The sequence below is a fragment of the Saimiri boliviensis genome, chromosome 10, assembly GCF_048565385.1.
Source record: "Saimiri boliviensis isolate mSaiBol1 chromosome 10, mSaiBol1.pri, whole genome shotgun sequence".
Taxonomy (NCBI): domain Eukaryota; kingdom Metazoa; phylum Chordata; class Mammalia; order Primates; family Cebidae; genus Saimiri; species Saimiri boliviensis.
Window position 1 is genome coordinate 25,277,836 of NC_133458.1, and position 18,767 is coordinate 25,296,602.

The 18,767-nt window shown below is 47.1% G+C and overlaps 1 protein-coding gene across 2 annotated transcripts in view; it reads left to right on the forward strand.

The window, feature by feature from the left end:
- PLXNA4 (plexin A4) overlaps window positions 1-8,508 on the forward strand; it is a 466,285-nt gene extending 457,777 nt beyond the window's left edge. For both annotated transcript variants that reach the window (XM_039472947.2, XM_074379046.1), the window contains exon 32: window positions 1,323-8,508. In XM_039472947.2, coding sequence (XP_039328881.1) covers window positions 1,323-1,418 — 96 coding nt within the window. In that variant the 3' untranslated portion in view covers window positions 1,419-8,508. The remainder of the gene's footprint in view (window positions 1-1,322) is intronic.
- The last annotated feature ends 10,259 nt before the right edge of the window (window positions 8,509-18,767 follow it).

Sequence of the window (18,767 nt, forward strand, 5' to 3'; positions counted from 1 at the left end):
CTGGAGTCCTGCAGGCCACGAACAGCCTAATTCCATAACACTAAAGTGAAGGGAAAGCCAGTGCTGGGTCCGTTAGTAGAGGGACCCTGCCGCCAGTCTGCAGGTGAGTACTGGTCTCGTGCACAATGCAAGGTAATAAAGATGCTGTAGTGGGCACCACTATAAGATGCCATCTGTCTCATCTCAGAAAGAATTCTGTTAGTCTACAAGTACACCTGTCTACCGTTGGTGTTTCAATAACCCATCTTTATGAAATGATGGTGCCTACAAATGACAGTTCTTGGCCAGCTCTATCTTGCCTCCCCAATTAAAGAAACATTAACTGGGTCATGAAATCCAAAGCCCTGGAGCCTCCCTCGGGCCTTCAGCCTCCTTCTCAGATCCTTGTCCTCCCTTCTTATCGCTGCCCCCTCAAACTCCAGCACCAGTAGGTTCCACCCAACTGTCTAGTGCCTCTCAGTGGGGGCAAGCCTTGTGTTGAGGGTGCTCACAGATGTTATCTGACATCCTCTCCACTGGAGGTGGATTAGTCATTCCTACCTTGACAGTTGAGGACGTTGAGTGTTCAGAAAGGTTCCCTGTTTGGCCTCAGATCACCCAGCTAGAAACTGACAGAGCCGTTACCCAACCCCTCATCTCCTGAGTCCGAGTAAAATTCTAACACATTTTTCATCATGGGCCATAATTGCTGGCTGTCATCATCCTCTACCAACATCCTGCTCTCAGAAAAGGCTTTGGTAGACATTATCCATTAGGTGTTAATGACCAAGAAGGCTTACGGTCTTACTCTTCTAGGGATATTTGTTTTTTAATGGGCAAAGTGAAAACAAATGACTTTCTAAATGTAGAATTTGGGGCCTCAGGGAGCTAATGGGGAAGATTTTTATTTCTGTGGGAGGAAGGGTGGGATGTCTTAACATCCGTAAAATCACATTCAGGCTCCATGCTGAGCACTGCACATTTCCATGGGATATGGAACTATCTTCTGTCTAACCTGCAGGTAACTGCAGCATCTTGGCACAGGTGTCTTCAGCAGAGCTTCTGCCCTCTGTCTACCATCTTTTGTAGGCAGTAGAATGCACACAGTCATTCAGACATGACCGAGTGTGCTGGCATCTTGTGCTCACTGCCATGCCAACGCCTACATGCTGTGCCCGTCCGTGCTGCCCAGAACTCCTCCTACCCAGCAGTGTCGTGTGCACCTCTGCACAAACCTGTGACTTCCTGGGCTTCTGACTACGTTCACACCATCTTTGTGCCTCCTGAGAACACAGACCTGTACACATGAATGATTAACCTCCCTGTTCTTGGCCCTTCTGCAGATCCTTGGACCTCTGGACCACGACGACCAGTGTGGGAAGCAGAAACTGGCCTACAAACTAGAACAAGTCATAACCCTCATGAGCTTAGACAGCTGAGAACCGTCCTTCCAGGTCCGCCCTGGAGGGGGACACACCAAGCCGTGCCTCAGTCTAGATTATCATCTTTACCAAGTGCAAGTTCCGACTGGCATCAGCAGCACCCCCTGAGCAGCGCTGTCCCTTTCTCTTTCTCTCTGCCTTTGTTTCTCCTTCCTTCCTGGATCTCTTCTCTTCCAGTTTCTCTGCCGACACGATTGGACCAAGCCACTGACCCTCAGTTAGTCCAAGGATGGCCAGGCCCATGGCAAGGGAGCTGACCAGAAGATATCAGAGGGGCCTCTCTCTCCCAGCTGCTCCTGACCTGGTGCATGTCAACAGCAGGGCGTAAACAGGGATCAGGAGCCAGGAACAGGGGATGTTTCTGTGCTGCTACTTCACCTTCCACTTTGGCAGCCCCTGCTTCAGTCCCAGCCTTGGCCTAGGAAGAGGCAAGGAAGGAGTTCAGTATTATCTTCACTGGGAAGACATCACCTGGCTCTCCATTCCCACAGCTCCATCTCCAGTGGTTCAGCCAGTGGTCTGATTGCTTTGCAGCTGTGAGAAGAAAGGCCACACCTCCTGCATGTGGCTGGAGCAGGGCATGTGTGAGCAGCTGGGAGGTGCTGCTTGAGGCTCCCTCTTCCTCACTGGGCTGGCATCCAGAGGCTTTCTGTCCTCTTCCAGGCATCCAGAGGGACCTACCTGCCCTGCCTGCTCCCCCACCAGTAGACAGACAGGAGAAAGAAGAGCAGTTACATTCCTCCATGGAGATGCTCCTAACCTTTTCATCTGAATACTAGCAGCAGAACCATAACACAGAGGGAGAGAAAAGGAAAGAGAGTCGCATCTACCCTGGAAGCAGAATTTGTTGTTTTCCATTTACCCCCAAAATTCGAATGAGTCACAATCATAGGCATAGGTCTAGTCCATTACCAGAGCCCTGAGTGCTGTCAAGAGAAAGCATCTATCACCACCCTCCTTTGTCACCCTTCATCAAGGGTCAACTTGAAATGCAGAGTGCATCTAGGAGATTCTACCTCCAGCCATCTCCATGGCTCCATCCCCACCATCCTTCCTGAGAACTCCATAGACAGCTGGAGTCAACAGCCTAGTCCCCGTTCCCTCTGCAGAATCTGGTGCCATTGCTATGCAGATGACTTTGTCACTGGGCTGTCCAGACCTCTTTGGGAATGATTCCATCAACATCTCAACTGTCTCTTTAACCATTCTCCTTCCTCATCTCTTTAGCAGTCATCATTGAAAGAAACAGGCTTAAGCACAGCCTCACAGAGACAACCGAAAATGCCAGCCAACCTCAGCCTCCAGCTTGTCAGGTCTGGGAAGGACAAAGAGTCATGCTGATGGGCCTGGCTAGAATTGAGAAGAGGGACATACAAATGACCTCAGCCTTGGCATCCATCTCCCCATCTGTTCTTCCATCTACAGATGCACCATTTTAGCCAGGCAGGCAAATGCGTGCTTAGAAATGGATACTAGGTAAGCAGAGGCTATGGGGAGAGATGGTCAACTGGAGGGTTCTACGAACCTTTCATCCTAAGGAGACCATAGGTGCTGTCTGGTCCGGTCTCCCACCCTAAGCAGGAGTCTCTGTTGGCAGCTCTGCTCTGGAGTTGTTTGCCACTATGGGAGACAAGCAGAAAAACCATCTTAGGTGAGGTTGAGGAAAAGGATTCACAGTCTTGCCTTCACTCCCAAAACATCAGACATCGTTCCTTGCCATCCACTCAGAATGAGCCCCCACCTTGGGGAAGAAGCCACACCATTTCCAGCAAAGTCCATGGAGTGTCCTGTACTTTTAAGAACACTTGCCCTTTTGGATATGAATATGTGCACATGTGTGAACACATGTACATGCATGTGTGTGTGTGTGTGTCTGCCCCAGGGGTAGGAGGAAAGCTCGAAAGGATTCCTTGTCCTTTGTAGGAGGATTTTTGAAGTTTTCCCCTTCTCTTTCCCCTTGAACATCCATTCATCCTGCAGCTTCAGGACACTTCAATACTTGCTTTCTATGCTGAGAGCTGGTGGGTGGAAGGAGAAGTTGCTTGTCCATAGGAAATCAGGGTGGTCATCTGCTGAGGCCTGGACCTTGGCGCAGGACATCATGTGACATCGCAGAAGACAGATGGTTAAAAAGACACGAGCAACCTAACGGGAAGAGGAAAATGGGAAATGATGCATTGGAAGAGGAAGAAAAAAAAAAAACAACCAAAGGTTTTGGCAAGTGCAGTACCCCCCAGTGGAGAAGCTTGGATTTTCTATCCTTGATCATTTTTTTTTTTCCTCCCAAGAAGTCACGGGACCTGGAAGGCCAGAAAGAGTGCATGTGGGAGATGGTCTGAGGAAGTACCTTGGTCAATACAATATTTTTGCACATATAAAGGGTTGGGGAGGAAAGAGACATGAACATATTTAACACAGATTTGCTGGATGGAAGCTGCGTGTGTGAGTGTGTGTATGAGTGCATTTTGATTTATTTTTTAAGTTTTGCACAGTTAAGAGAGAAAAAAATCAACAAGCAGGGAAAAAAAAAAAGACATCACAGTTCTGCTGAAGCTTTTATTTTTTACCAGATGATGATTGTTATTGTTACTTTGGCGGTACAAGACTTAATTTTTTTCCATGTTTTTGTTATAAGAAAAACTTCAAACACCTCAGAGAAATAGAAAGGTTAGGAAGAAAGAGGAGACAAGGACAGATAAGTTTCCTGGCTGTCCTCATGTCTCCTGGGGGAGGGGTTTGGGGCCAGTTTGACTTTAATTGGTGGGTGGGTGGTTTCTATGTCTCTGTTTGCTGCAGTCCCTGTGGCCTGCTTAGGGATTGAGAAATCCGAGCCAGGTATCCAGAGCCACAGCCCATCTTACTTATAAAAATTATCTTTTCTTTTGCTGTTTGTTTTCCATTGCTTCCGTTTGGATTCTTGGTGCATGTGTGATAGTGATGTTCAAAAGTAAAAACAGGCAACATGGTCAAAAAGCTATCCTTGCCCCCCGCCACACTCCTACCCAAATATTTTTTCCAAACTCCCCCATGGATCTTCCTTCTCCCCCTGGCAGAGCAAGCATCCAGGGACTGCCCAGTTGGCTTGCGGGCTCCTGGAGGAAGGAATTGTGCCAACTTGGTCCTGTGGGATGGAGTCCCCCCCCATAGCCTTCCTCTAGGCAAAGTTAATTTGTACAGTCACCATTCTGTTGAGTCCTGGGCAGAGAGAGTAGAAAAGACCATCTCCATCACTTTCCCCTCCACCTCGCCCCCTGCACCCTCCCAGGGAAAATGGTACCAGACTGAGCCATCAAAATCACTGACCAAGCTTAGGTGGGGATTTTGCATGTGGGAGGGAGAAGGGCTGAAGGCCGGTGGTAGTGAGGAAGGAGGGGGCTTTGTGGGGTCCTGAATTTTAAGGAATAAGTAGAGGAAGCCATGAAAGAGAGCTGCAGGCTGGGCATTTTTCCTGGGCACAAGTCCTCCCAGATGTAGCTTTTGCCCATTCTTTGTCCCTCCCCATAAGGAGAAACCCTGACATTTCTTGGTAGCTGCAAATATTGCCACTAAGTGAAGGTGACCATCATGCCAGTTACTTCCTCAGGAAAATATTTTCTTGCCTTCTTTCAATATGGTTTTAAATGTGGGGACAGGGAATAACCCAAGTGTCCCACAGGCCATGGTACGTTCCAACTGCAGCATGACCCCCGAACCCCGAGTCAGCCCCTAGAGCCCCTAAAGTCTCCCTCTTGTGTGCCTGCAGCCTGGTAAGTGAGCTTGAGGGCTTGCAAGGAGCTATGGGGGAAAGAGAAGTTGTTTTCAACAAATCCCAAAGTTAGAGGCAGACTGTCCAGGACCGTTACCAGGAAGAAGCAGGAGTTGCCCACAGGTAAGGTCTCTGACTTGTTCCCCTCAGGCCCAGCGACCTGTGCCCACCAGGGGTCAAGGTTGATGTGATGTCCCAGCATCCCCACCCCTCCCCCTGCCCACAACCAGGTCATTGATGCCAGTGTTGCCTGTTGCATGTCTGGCTTCTGCCTGTGCTCTTCCCACTGCGAGCATCCTCCCTGTCCCTCCCAGTTCTACCCTGTCTCTCCTGCATGTGTAGCCTCTGTCCCAGGGCCGTTTATCCACTTGAGTACAGGAGCTGGCTCAGCCCTATCAGCCCAGCCCTCTGTGACTGCCCCAGCCCCGTTCCACCCCAGCCAAAGCTACCTCCCTGGCTGTAGGGGCTCCCTCGTCCAGCCACGGCCCTATGGGTCCGCATCTGAGGATCTACACTCAATGACTTCCTAAATGGCATCCTCTGCCACTGTTTCCGGAGCTGTGAATGATGCTGTGACAGGTCAGGTCTCAGCACTACTCTGTGTGACCTAAAAAGAAAAGCTCCATTTCCATCTGTCTTCTTTCCCAGGACCAAGGGGAAAGAGTATGTGAAGTCAAACACTTAACTGAGTGAAGGGCCAATATTATTATCAATCCAGGACTAACCTCCCACCTCACAGACAGCCAAGCAGTGAGGGAAAGACAGACACACATGGTAAGGTGCTCTGCAGGCATGAAGCCCAGAGATGACCTTCCTTCCAGGAACAGTGAGCCCAGTGAACAGCACCAGCCAGCTCATCAAGGCCTTCAAGGGGCCTTTCTGTGAATGAGTCACCTTGAAGTCCCACAGAGAAGTCCCACCCCAGGCAGCTCTGTGCCCTGGCATCTCCCCACTCCCCAAATACCCCTAGCCATCCTTCCTGGTCCTCATCTACATCAAGGGCCTCTTCCCCTTACTCTTCCTGCCAGTTCTCAGGACAGGTGACTGGAAGACCTTGATTCCTCAGCCTCTTCCTTTAAAAACAACAAAAAAACTGTAAGCCATTTCTTTGGGATTTTGGAGCTGATTTTTGTTTGTCTATTTTAAGAGTTTAAGAGTAAGAAGGGAGCCCTGCTATGGGTGTTAAGTCCAAATTACTTAGTCGGTAGGAGCAAAACCTATGACTTCCAAGGGGTTGAGGAGAGCCTCAGAGGCCAGGAGGAATCTCTCCCATTGGGGAAAAAAAAAATGGGTCAGGACATTCCCTGGATGAGGACAATGCTAGGGGTGGCATTAGCATGTTTGCTGCTATTCCTGGTGCTTCCCTGCACTTTTGACAGATGGAGTCCTCCTCCCACCTCCCGCCACCTCACCCTACAGGCATTCGCTGTGTAGGAAACAAGAGCCTTATTTTACAGGGTGGGGAGCTGAGGCACAGCCCAAGGTGACATGGACACAGCTCCCGAGAGAGGCTGGGACACTCTGCAAACCTCTCTTTGTGTTGCTGAGGGTGGCAAGCCCTCGACAGGAAACCTAAATGACCACCCCTCTCATTTGGAAAGTAATCCACTGCAGTAAAAGTTTCAGACATGCAAGAGAGCATTTTTTTTTTTACTACAAATTTTTGCTCCCCCATAAATTTTTTTTTTTGAGGGAGTATCCAAGTTTTAAAAATATATGGAATTTTTTTGGTTGTAAAAGAAATGCATACTCATTAGAATCCCAATTAAATTCCTTGAGTAGACTGGTGACTACCAGAAAGCAAAGCAAAGTTCAACAAAATGAAACAAAATCCTTCACATACAAAAAGAACTTTCTGTTTGTATTGGCAGAGGTAGGGAGGTGATTCAGGTAGGCTGGGAATCCTGGGTTGGGGGAGCCTCACCTTACTCCATTCCCACCCCGTTTGATGTCTAGGCTTGGCTCTTTGGGTTGCCCTGGTACGGCTGAATTCTACACATCTCTTATTAGCTTTCCTCAAACTTTAGAGAGGTTATATTAGGGACGGGTCACGGGAAGACCCAAGCTTGCCCTCTCCCAGGACTGCAAAAGCAAGTAGACCCAGTCTATGCAGCTCATCTTCCACCAGTTTCTTTATCTGGAATTAGAACTTCCTTTGTTAGTATCTTTGATCTTTTGACTCAAGCACATTTTGGAAGGGCTCCCTTACAAGCGTAGAATTTAAAACAGAGGATACAGTTAAAGAGCAACCCAAAGGACACTTAAGAGACCGAGACCACTTCACCAAACAGGACTAAGGCACAGAGCGCAGCCGCAATCCAGGCACAGGACGAAGATGGGATACGTGTGCTCATCTGTCTGCCCTCTCTTCCTCTCCCTCCCCGATGTTCTCGTTAGCTTGTTGGCTTGTTAAACCTTCTGTTCTTTAAAATGAAAAGCTAGCTTACCTCAAAGAATCTTGTTTCCATTTGGAAACCAATGATTTTGTGTTTTAGAGTGGATGGCCCTCCCTTCGCCATTCCCTACCTTGGCCTGGTGTTCTTGAGACATGTGGTCTTTGCTTAGTTGTGTGTTGGCTGCTTGGAGCAGGAACAAAGCCTCCAGGCCCTGAGGTGGGAAGGAAGGATTAGATGCCGCTGCCCTCCTTCCCACTTTAGCGTATAGGAACCAGCCCATCTCTTCCGGCAGCGTCCTGCTGAGTTACCATAGCAACCAGCAACTCCAGGGTACCACATCAGACAATGGCTCAGTGAGCCGACATGGGCGGCGGGATGCAGGGTTCTGGCCTGGCCAGGTGACCCAGAGCTGAGCTTCAAATGCTAGAGGAGAAGGGGAGAAACAGGAGGAATGGGTGGTTTAAGAAACCGACAGGGGTCTTTGTGTCACATAGAGAAGCCATTGAACGAGGTAGGGCAGGTTATATCTGTTCCAGTCACCCGCTTCCAGCCCCATCCCACTTCTGTTTCAAACTAAAGCTCCCAACTTGAACACTGACCCTTTGTTACAACAAAGCAAAACATATCTTTAGGCAACAGTGTTAAAATGAGCCTCAAATATAGGTGGATGAGATCTCTAAGAAGAGGGTCTTCTGGTTTTGATTTTTAAAGAAGAGTATCCTAGTCAGATATTTAAAAAAAGATTTAAAAAAAGTTTTTAAAAAGTAAACCTATGCTATTTAAATTGGAGCCCAGTTGTAACTTGGTAAAGGCAAGCTTCTGTACCTTTGTTATAATTAATTGTATACCTGTGTATGTAAATATAAGGCATTCCTATTTTGCAGTTCAGAACAAAAAAAAAACTTATTTGTAATATAGAATAAAGTTTATTAAAAAATAATAAAAATGCAGTTTGGGATGTTGGGTCCTTCTTTATGTGACTGGCTGGGAGGGGCTGGGGGAGAGGAGTGGCTGTAAGCTGGCGGCACCTCCAGCATGCAGACACATGGCTGCACCTTCTCTCTGCAGTTGTGTGACATCTAAACTCAACCACCAGAGAGGCATCCTTCTGTTCAAGGCTCTGTTCTCAGTTGCAAGGCAGCCATCCCGAGGTGGTAATACTTCAAGAGAGGAAGGATAAACATGCTACTAGTCAGTGCTGTCAGGAGACAACGCTTTTCTGTGCAGCCCAGTCAGTCCCAGAATCCCTCTCAACACAGCCCTCCAGACACTCTCTACCTGTCCATTAGAGTTGCCTCTGGGGACCACACAAGCACTGCTATCCCTCCTTCAGGTGTTCCTGGCAAGCTACACCTCTGTGGCCAATGATTCTCTCAGCCCCTACCTCCCTTGGAATGTCGATGAAGAGTGAAGATCTTGAATCCAACTGTGTCCCTGGGGTAGAGTGGGTTAGGGAGAAAAAGAATGAAAAGGGTGGCAGTGAGGAGGGACAGTGGGAAGAAGCCCATGCCCCTGCCTGCCTTGCATGCCCAGCCAAGGCCCACGCCACTCAGAAGTGGGGGGTGGGGAGCCGCTGCAGCTGGCATGATCCAGAGAGCCCTGGCCTGGGCACCAGGATCTCTGCAGGCTCTGCTCTTGGCCCACCTGGCCACCTTGAGCAGATCCAGCCACGTTTCAAGCCTCATCAGCAGGTGAGAAGGCTGGGCTGGGTGATACCATGAATATTCCAGCGTTCTTCTTATTCCAAGGGAAAGCCATGAGAGAAGAAAATCAGGAGAGAAGCAGGGTAAAGAACAAGAGGCAGAAACATGGAAAGGGGAAGACTCAGAAGGGAAGCAGGAAAGGAAGGAAGAGGGCAGCGTGGGAGGAAGAGGGAGGGGTGAGGCAGATGCTGCGGACGCCAACTGCTGATGAAACTTCAGGCAAATCCTACCTCCCACCTCACTGCTGCCTCCACCCACCCACCCATAGGCCCCTCCAGCCTTCACACTTCAAGGTGTGCATGGGGAGCATACATCTAGGATGGGACCCCTGGGGGGCACAGAGAGAAGGGTCGGGAGGTGGCCTGGGGAACATCCACAGGGCTCCTTTCTGACCTTGCTCTCAGCACTGTCTCACCTTCCAGAGGTGATTCCTTCTAAGATACGAGGGAGCTCCTAAAGATAGAGCATGCCTCAGCCTGAGATGGAGAAGCCACAGCCTCTGGAGGCACCATCAGCACGACCACAGGACGATGTACAGCATGGGGCAATGGTGGAAATAGACGGAGCACCTGCGAGGGAAAACTGAACTCCCTGCCTCAAGAACTAGAACAAACCGAATGGTGCAGGAAGGTGGATCACTTGAGGTGGGGAGTTCGAGATCAGCCTGGCCAACATGGTGAAATGGGTTAAAATCAATCAGAGTGGTGGGTTTTTTTTCTCAGCAGATCAGGTTCACAAGGAAAGTACAGGTCATGAACAGGAAAGAACAGGAAGGAGGTGTTTGTCCCTTCTACTCAGGCTGGGTGGGGACAGTGATATCACCCTGAAGGTTTACATTGAGATTAAACAACGAAGTTTCCTCCAGGGCCTCAGATTCTTTTACCTGTACGGGCTTCCAACTTTGTCAGAACCAACCACCATGACCTCGAGCAGGCCACTTCTCTTCTATTTTCTTTACTTAGCCACAAAATGAAGATTGTTCTAATTATACCACAAAGTCCAGAAGACTGGAGCAGGCCGATTAAGACAACTGATATGAAAAAGATGCAGTGTGCTATGCAGGCTCATACGTGCATGCAGTATTATTATTAGTCATAAAAATGATACTATACAGGCTGGGCACGGTGGTTCACACCTGTAATCCCAGCATTTTGGGAGGCCAAGGTGGGCGGATCACTTGGATCAGGAGTTCAAGACCAGCCTGGCCAACATGCTGAAACCCTGTCTCTATTAAAATACAAAACAGCCAGGCGTGGTGGCGGGTGCCTGTAACCCCAGCTACTCAGGAGGCTTAGGCAGGAGAATCACTTGAGCCCAGGAGGCAGAGGTTGTAGTGAGCAGAGATAGCACTACTGCACTCCAGCCTGGGCAACAGAGTGAGACTCTGTCTCAAAAAAAAAAAAAAAAAAAAAAAAAAAAAAAAAAAAAAAAAAAAAGATACTGTACAAATAAGAGTGGGCCCATTCTGGAGCCTCAATAACAAATTTAGAATAGATGCATTATTTACCCATTGCAAAATAAGTAAATATCTAACACCTTATGAAGTCATATAATTTTTATGGTCATTAGACTATGAAATCTTCATTTCCGCCCCCCCACCAAGACAGAGTCCTGCTTTATCGCCCAGGTTGGAGTGCACTGGCATAATCTTGGGTCACTGCAACCTTCACCTCTGGGTTCCAGCAATTATCATACCTCCGTCTTTCAAGTAGCTGGGATTACAGGCGTGCACTACCACTCCCAGCTAGTTTTTTATATTTTTAGTAGAGATGGGGTTTCACCATGTTGAACATGCTGGTCTCGAACTCCTGGACTCAAGTGATCAGTCCTCCTCGGCCTCCTAAAGTGCTGGGATTATAGGCATGAGCCACTGAACCTGGCTGACTGTGAGACCGTTAAAGGCAGAGACCATATCTCAGTTGAATTTATTACCCCAGCTTAGTGCAGTGATTCATACAGAGAGAGTGCTCAATAAATCATGAATGGTGGGGAGAGGGACAGAAAGCAAGGCTTGGTGAACACCATCATCTACAAAGTTGGCCACTGGGTTGTCTCCCCGCTATGACTCTTGTGCCCTCCATTACCTTCAATATCAGGCCGTTCGACCTCTCCCATGAATGGTTTATCTTGAGAAAACTAATTCCCTGAGTTGCAGCTAGTGGCTATCTTTTACCGGTAAAGAGAGTAGGTTTTTTTGTCAAAACCTCTCCTTGGGTTAGTAGAGCTTCTCCTAGCTGAGCAGAGTAAACGGAGGCAGAGGCAGGTCACTTCTGCACCACCACTTTCTCTAAACCTGCCTCACTTTCCTCTTAGGAGCACTCCCACCCTGCACACCGAGCCAGAGCCTGCAGGGCTGCCGAGGGTGTTCACTAAAGCTAAGGCTCATGAATGATGTTGGACCCAAGCAGAGGAAGATGGACCCAGGCACAGGAATATGTGACCGTTATATCACAGTTTAGTAACATCTACTTCCCTTCCCTAAAGGAGCAGAACAGTTTCCCACCCCGATAAAAGTTCAGCTGGCCCAGCAACTTGGATTGGGCCAATGGAATAGGAGTGCTAGTGGTGTGGTTACTTCGCTCTAGAGCAGGCGTCCCCAAACTTTTTACACAGGGGGCCAGTTCACTGTCCCTCAGACCGTGGCAGGGCCACCACACACTGTGCTCCTCTCACTGACCACCAATGAAAGAGGTGCCCCTTCCTGAAGTGCGGTGGGGAGGCCGAATAAATGGCCTCAGGGGGCCACATGCAGCCCGCGGGCCGTAGTTTGGGGACGCCTGCTCTAGAGTGCAGCAGCCCGAACCACAGAGTGAGGACAATGACAGCACACAGCAGAGGCACTGGATGACCCCATGGTTGTGTAGTATGAGCAGAAAATAAAACTCTGCTGCCTTAAGTCGCTACGGTATAAGACTGTGACTGCTGCACAGACAAGACTATCCTGACTGCTGCAGGGTGCAAGAGACTGAACCTGACTAGTAGGTGGCCCCTTAGTTCATAACGAATGTATGAAATCTCACATTTCACCTACAGAGAAGTATTCTTTTGACCTAAAACCTTCTTTAAAAAGGATATTATTGACTATACTCAATATGAATCATTTTGTGGAAGGTCCTAATATTCCTGGACTAGCTTTGGGACAGATTGGGGAAGAAAAGGAAGACTTAGAAAAAGCAGCACAGGTGGAGAAAGAGACGGAGCAAACCTACAGAGTTAGGAAAGAAGGAAGTGGAAGGAGGGGAAGTATCAGAGGAGAGAAATGAGGAGGATTTGGAGGGTGACAGAAAGGAACTGCTTTTGCCAACTCTGTGCCAGGTGTATGCTACCTGGTTCCTATACCACCTGCTGTGGTGAAGCATTTTCGGGCCTGAGTGCAGGTCATGGCATTAAAATCCCACGGTCCCCTAGGATAAACTATTATCTAAGAATGAATCCAGTGAAGGTTGTTTCAAAATATAACCTATCATTTTCTATATGCCTTGGTTTTGATCAATGATCAATTTACCAGGAAAGCAGAGAACTCAGCCTCAGGGAATACAGACCATATTCTCAGCACAGGTCCTTGAGCAAGATGGCAGCTCCCTTCAGAAGCCATAAATGACAGTTTCTTGTGATGCCTAGAAGGATGCTGGCTGATTCTAATGAAAGCCTGATGATCCCTCTAAGATGCGGGAGAGGAAGAAGTCATGCTCCTCATGCACATACACGCAGAAGGACGTCCTTCTTATCCCTGCTCCTCATCCAAGTCCAGACCAAGACCAGCCACTATATAACCTTCCAAGTTCTGCTCATTCCCTGTTTAAGCCTCTCTAAATTCTGGCAATGCAGAGACAGGGCTTGGGAGAGAAAGCAGCAGAGGCCCTAGGAGGGGTGGCCGGCAGGTCAGTAGGGATGTGTGCTTCCCCCGATTCATTAGGATCACCTCCCTTACCATAGGAAACATCCTGTTTCCTTATCTAGAAGGGCATTGGCTGTGCTGAACTGCCCCAACTCCACAGTGCCCTGCCAATCTTTCCTTCTGCTTTGGTTTGCCTGCTGTTTGGTGAATTTCTGAGGGCAATGCAGGCTGGAGACACCAGTGGCTCAGAGCTCTATGTACAGCTTCCCTGTGCAGAGGGCTAGGACTTTCACCCGCTACGACCCGTTCTCCATCCTCCTTTTATATCCAGAACATACTGTCTACATAGTGTGAAGGTGAAGAACACAGCCTTTTTCAAACTCTGCCCTTCTCTGGCCAGCTTTTACCTGGAGTTCCCAACTGTCTCTAAACTGTGTCTTCCTCACCTGTAAAGATGAGAATAATAACGCCTTCCCCATACGGCTCTCATGAGGATCAAGTGAGGCAAGGATTATAAAGCACTCAGAGCAGGTCCTGCCGCCCTGTAAGTGTGTGCCAGATGGTAGCTTTTACTATTGTATAACAGGCTTCCCAAAACTCCACGTATGATCTCTCTAACCCTTGCTCATGGGACAACACCAAGCACATAGTAGTTGCTCTATAAATATGTTCCAAATCAATGAGTGAAGTAGGTACAAGAATTTCTCAACTGCCCAAGTCTTGAAATACCTATGTACATAGAACACAGCTTTCCAAGAAAGTACAAAAACAGATAACTAAAAATTATAAGAGCCTGAGTTCCTCCTAAAATCAGAAGGGAGATAAGGGTTTGTGAGCAGGTGGCTTATTTTGGGAAGTGATCCTAAGGAACAGAAGTGGGGGCTAGAGAAGTGAAGACAACCCAATTCGAGGGGATACTTTCAAGCTGGCCCTCACGGTGGGGCCTTAGCCTTTCATTGCCTGTAATGCACCACTCAGCTGCCCCTCACTCTGACCCCTCTCCAACTCTCTAGTAATGTGGAACACCCCTCAGAACCCACGCACTAGCTCCCACTCCCCACTGCTGAAAGGTTGCTTCTGGCTGTTTATTCCTCATACTTCTAAGGTTGCAAGTGAGTTGGAAAAGCTGAGTGGCTTCCCCCAGCCACTCCCATTGCCATGATAGGAGCAGAGGAGCCCCGACTGTCCCTGAAGCAGACACTATCAGGCTCCATGTGCATGCCACCTGGTTGCTATGGCAACAGTTGGGGTAGAAATGTGGGTCAAGAGGGTATGGGGCAGAGTGCAAGGGAAATCTACAACACAATATGTAATCCTTTAAAACCCTTCATTCTAGGTCAGTAAGATTAAAGTCGTTTCAAAAACTGTTTTGTTTTTAGTAAGAGTCCCCAGTTTTTTTCTTCTACCTTCTCATTTTTCCACTTCTTTCATCACCAGCTACAGTTATTGCCTTTTCTCCTTCTTTCCATTATTCACAACAAAGCCAAGTTTATATTCCACCTTGGAAGTTAGGACATACAGGAGATAAGCAAAGGACATCGAAGTGACCCTGAATCGTGGATGTGGGTAAGGGCTGGACAAGCCCATTGGTTCTGTGACTCATCAAATTCACACAGGACTTCTGGGGTGGGACATGTGACTGTCTAACCTTTCCCAGCACTGTCTGTCTTTCTCGGCTGTGCCACCCAATTAGCACCTTATCTTGGATGGCCTTAGCCTTTTTATTGCCTGTAATGCACAACTCAGCACTTTATTTTAATAGAATCAATGCTGGCATGTGTGTGATAATTTTATCCCCTAATAATTTCACCTTTTTATGTCCTGTCTCCTTAACCTAGAAATGGACCAGGTCTTCTATTTCTTTGATTCTGAACTCAACACTGGATACATAGTAATTAGGTAAATGCTCAAGTTTTTTATGAACCGTGCATGTCTTTATTGTATTATGCATTCAAACATGTCAGCCCATTAACAGAACTCCTGCAGGGGTGCAAGAACTATGAAGTCCAGTTATTTATATTTTTACCAACTTTCAGTCATATATAAAAGTCATAGATTTCACTCTCCCCACATCACTAATTTTATTGCTTTGAAGGTATATTTGCCAAGGTACAAGGATGGAACAAAGTTTATTTAAATATAAAGATTTGATGACCAGGCCTCCATCTATACCCTCACCCTCGGCAGCTCTCCAAATGTTAGAGCTGGTCTGACTGTGATTTAAGGTCTCTGTGCATAATGTGGGGAAATAACTGCACTTAATGAGCTTTCTCTTGGCTTAGAATCTCCTTCTCTGTCTCTTGGCAGGATGACACCTAGCCCATCCAGGAAGAGGGTTCGCATTTCTAGTTTTCCAGGGTCATCAAGTTCTTTCTACAACATTCAGCCCATAGGAATTCGTGCAGTGGATCATGATTTACCTTACGGAAAAACATCTGATCTTGATAAGATCAACAGCCTTGAGCCATCAGTATTTGAACCTCAGGAGAGCCTTTAGAGACCCACCCTCCCTTGCAAAAGCACTGCTTACTTATTTATCTCTGCAACTCCCTCATCACCTAGGTTCCAAATATATAAAGGATAGGCTTAGCCAACCAAATGCCATTGATCATTGTTTTCTTTATAGCACTGGACCACAAGACCAGGTATGTAAAGAAGATCATGTAATAAAATCAAGCTGATACTGAAGACAACGTTTCCTAAGTGATCTTGGTCTGCTGTAGTCTATCAGTTTAAAAAAATTTAGAAAATGGGATACTTGGAAGAGATAAAACAATACAAGTGTTGGGTGGGATTGGGAACCCTGATTTCTAATAACCCATGCCCAAGAGTCATCACCTCCCAGGATACAAAAGGACTTTTTTCAGAGAGATGATGTCTATGTCACATTACTTGCATTCAATTGTCAGGATCCAGTTCTATTCTATAGTTACCATTATTATACCCATTTTATAGATAAATACACTGAGACTTAAAACAATAACGGTGGGGGGGGGGGGACTTCTACCAAGATGGTCAAATAGGAACAACACCAGAGCACAGTTCCCAGCGAGAGAGAGATGCAGAAAGTGAGCAATCTCCATGTTTCCAAATGAGGTACCAGGGTCATTTCAATGGGTCTGGTCAGACAGTGGGAATAGCCCAAAGAGGGTGAACGGAAGCAGGGTAGGAATAGCCCAAAGAGGGCTATCGAGAGTAGGGAGGATTGCTGCCCCACCTGGGTAGTGCAAGTGGCCTAGAGGATTGGGGAACTTACCCCCTCGGCACTCTGGTTCAGATACCATGCTTCCCCCATGACCCCTGCAACCCACAGCACAGGAGAGCACCACCAGGCTGAAAAACATGACTTATCAACACAGATCTGAGCAACAGCTCTGGCCCGGCACTGGTACCACTAGTTAACAGCACAGACCTGGGTGGAAGTTTGGACTAATGCCGAGAACGCTTGCGAGAGGGAGCTACACATCCCCCAGAAAGAGGGAGAGTTGAAAGCAAGGAAATGAGTGATATGGCTTGGCAGGTCTTAACCCCACAGAGTCCAGCAAACTGAAGCCCTCTTGTAGAACTTTGCATCCAGCACATCAGTTCACATCAGTTGAACTCAGCCTGGGATGATCGAGCTCCGAGCTCAGCAGAGGAAAGGATGCCCCCCATTGGGAAGGCAGGGCTAATCTCACCTGTGTACACAAAAGCCAGAGGAAGATTACCTAGCAGCCGGGCTGAACCCAAGGCAGCCCAGCAGGCCTCTGCAGGCAGACTAAGGACGGGCTGCCCGTCAAGTGGCTCCCTGACCACTACATAATTAAAAAACTGCCTCATACAAGAGAAACAGCTTCAACTTCAACAGAAAGTACATTCACTCAGAGATCTCATCCAAAATCACCAACTTCAAAGATTAAAGGTAGATAAACTCATGAAGATGGGAAGAAACCAGTGCAAAAATGAAGAAATCATCAAAGACCAGAACACCTCTCCTCCAAGGGGTCACAAATCCTCACCAGCAAGGGAACAAAACAGGATGGAGAATGAGTTTGATGAACTGACAGAAACAGACTTCAGAAGGTTGGTAATAACAAACTTCTCTGAGCTAAAGGATTATGTTCTAACGCAATGTAAAGAAACTAAAAACCTCGAAAAAGGTTTCTAGACAAAATGCTAACTAGAATAACCAGCTTAGAGAAGAACATAAATGACTTGATGGAGCTGAAAAACACAGCACAAGAACTTCACCAGGCATACACAAGTTTCAAGAGCCAAATCAATCAAGCAGAAGAAAGTATATCAGAGATTGAAGATCAACTCAATGAATAAAACGAGAAGGAAAGATTAGATAAAAAAAAGAGTGAAAAGAAATGAACAAAGCCTCTAAGAAATATGGGATTATGTGAAAAGACCTAGTCTATGCTTGATTGGTTCACCTGAATGTGATGGGGAGAGTGAATCCAAGCTGGAAAACACTCTTCAGGATATTATCCAGGAGAACTTCCCCAATCTAGCAAGGCAGGCCAACATCCAAATCCAGGAAATACAGAGAACACCACAAAGATCCTCCTGAAGAAGAGCAATTCCGAGGCACATAATCGTCTGATTCGCCATGGTTGAAATAAGGGAAAAAAATGCTAAAAGCAACCAGAGAGAAAGGTCGGGTCACCCACAATGGGAAGCCCATCAAACCCACAGCAGATCCCTTGGCAGAAACCCTACCAGCCAGAAGAGAGTGGGGACCAATGTTCAACATCCTTAAAGAAAAGAACTTTCAACCCAGAATTTCATATCTAGCCAAACCAAGCCTCATAAGTGAAGGAGAAATAAAATTCTTTATGGACAAGCAATTCAAGCAATTGCTGAGAGATTTTGTCACCACCAGACCAGCCTTACAAGAGCTCCTGAAGGAAGCACTAAACATGGAAAGGAACAACCAGTACCAGCCACTGCAAAAACATACTAAATGGTAAAGACCAACGATGCAATGAAGTAAATGCATCAACTAACGGGCACAACAACCACCCAGTAACAAAATGGCAGGATCAAATTCAAACATAACAATATTAACATTAAATGTAAATGGCCTAAATGCCCCAATCAAAAGACACAGACTGGCAAACTGGATAAAAAGTCAAGACCCATCACTGTGCTGTATCCAGGAAACCCATCTCACATGCAAGGAAACAAATAGGCTCAAAATAAAGGGATGGCGGAAGATCTATCAAGCGAATGGAGAGCCAAAAAAGCAGGGGTCACAACCCTAGTCTCTGATAAAATGGACTTTAAGCCAACAAAGATCAAAAGGGACGAAGAAGGGCATTACATAATGGTAAAAGGATCAATGCAACAAGAAGAGCTAACTATCCTAAATACATATGCACCCAATACAGGAGCACCCAGATACATAAAGCAAATTTTGAATGACCTACAAAAAGACTTAGAGACGCACACATTAATAGTGGGAGACTTTAACACTCCCTTGTCAATATTAGACAGATCAATGAGATACAAAATCAGCAAGGATATCCAAGACTTGAACACAGATCTGGATCAAGTGGACCTAATAGACATCTACAGAACTCTCCACCCGAAATCCACAGAATATACATTCTTCTCAGCACCACATCACACTTACTCTAAAATTGATCACATAATTGGAAGTAAATCACTCCTCAGCAA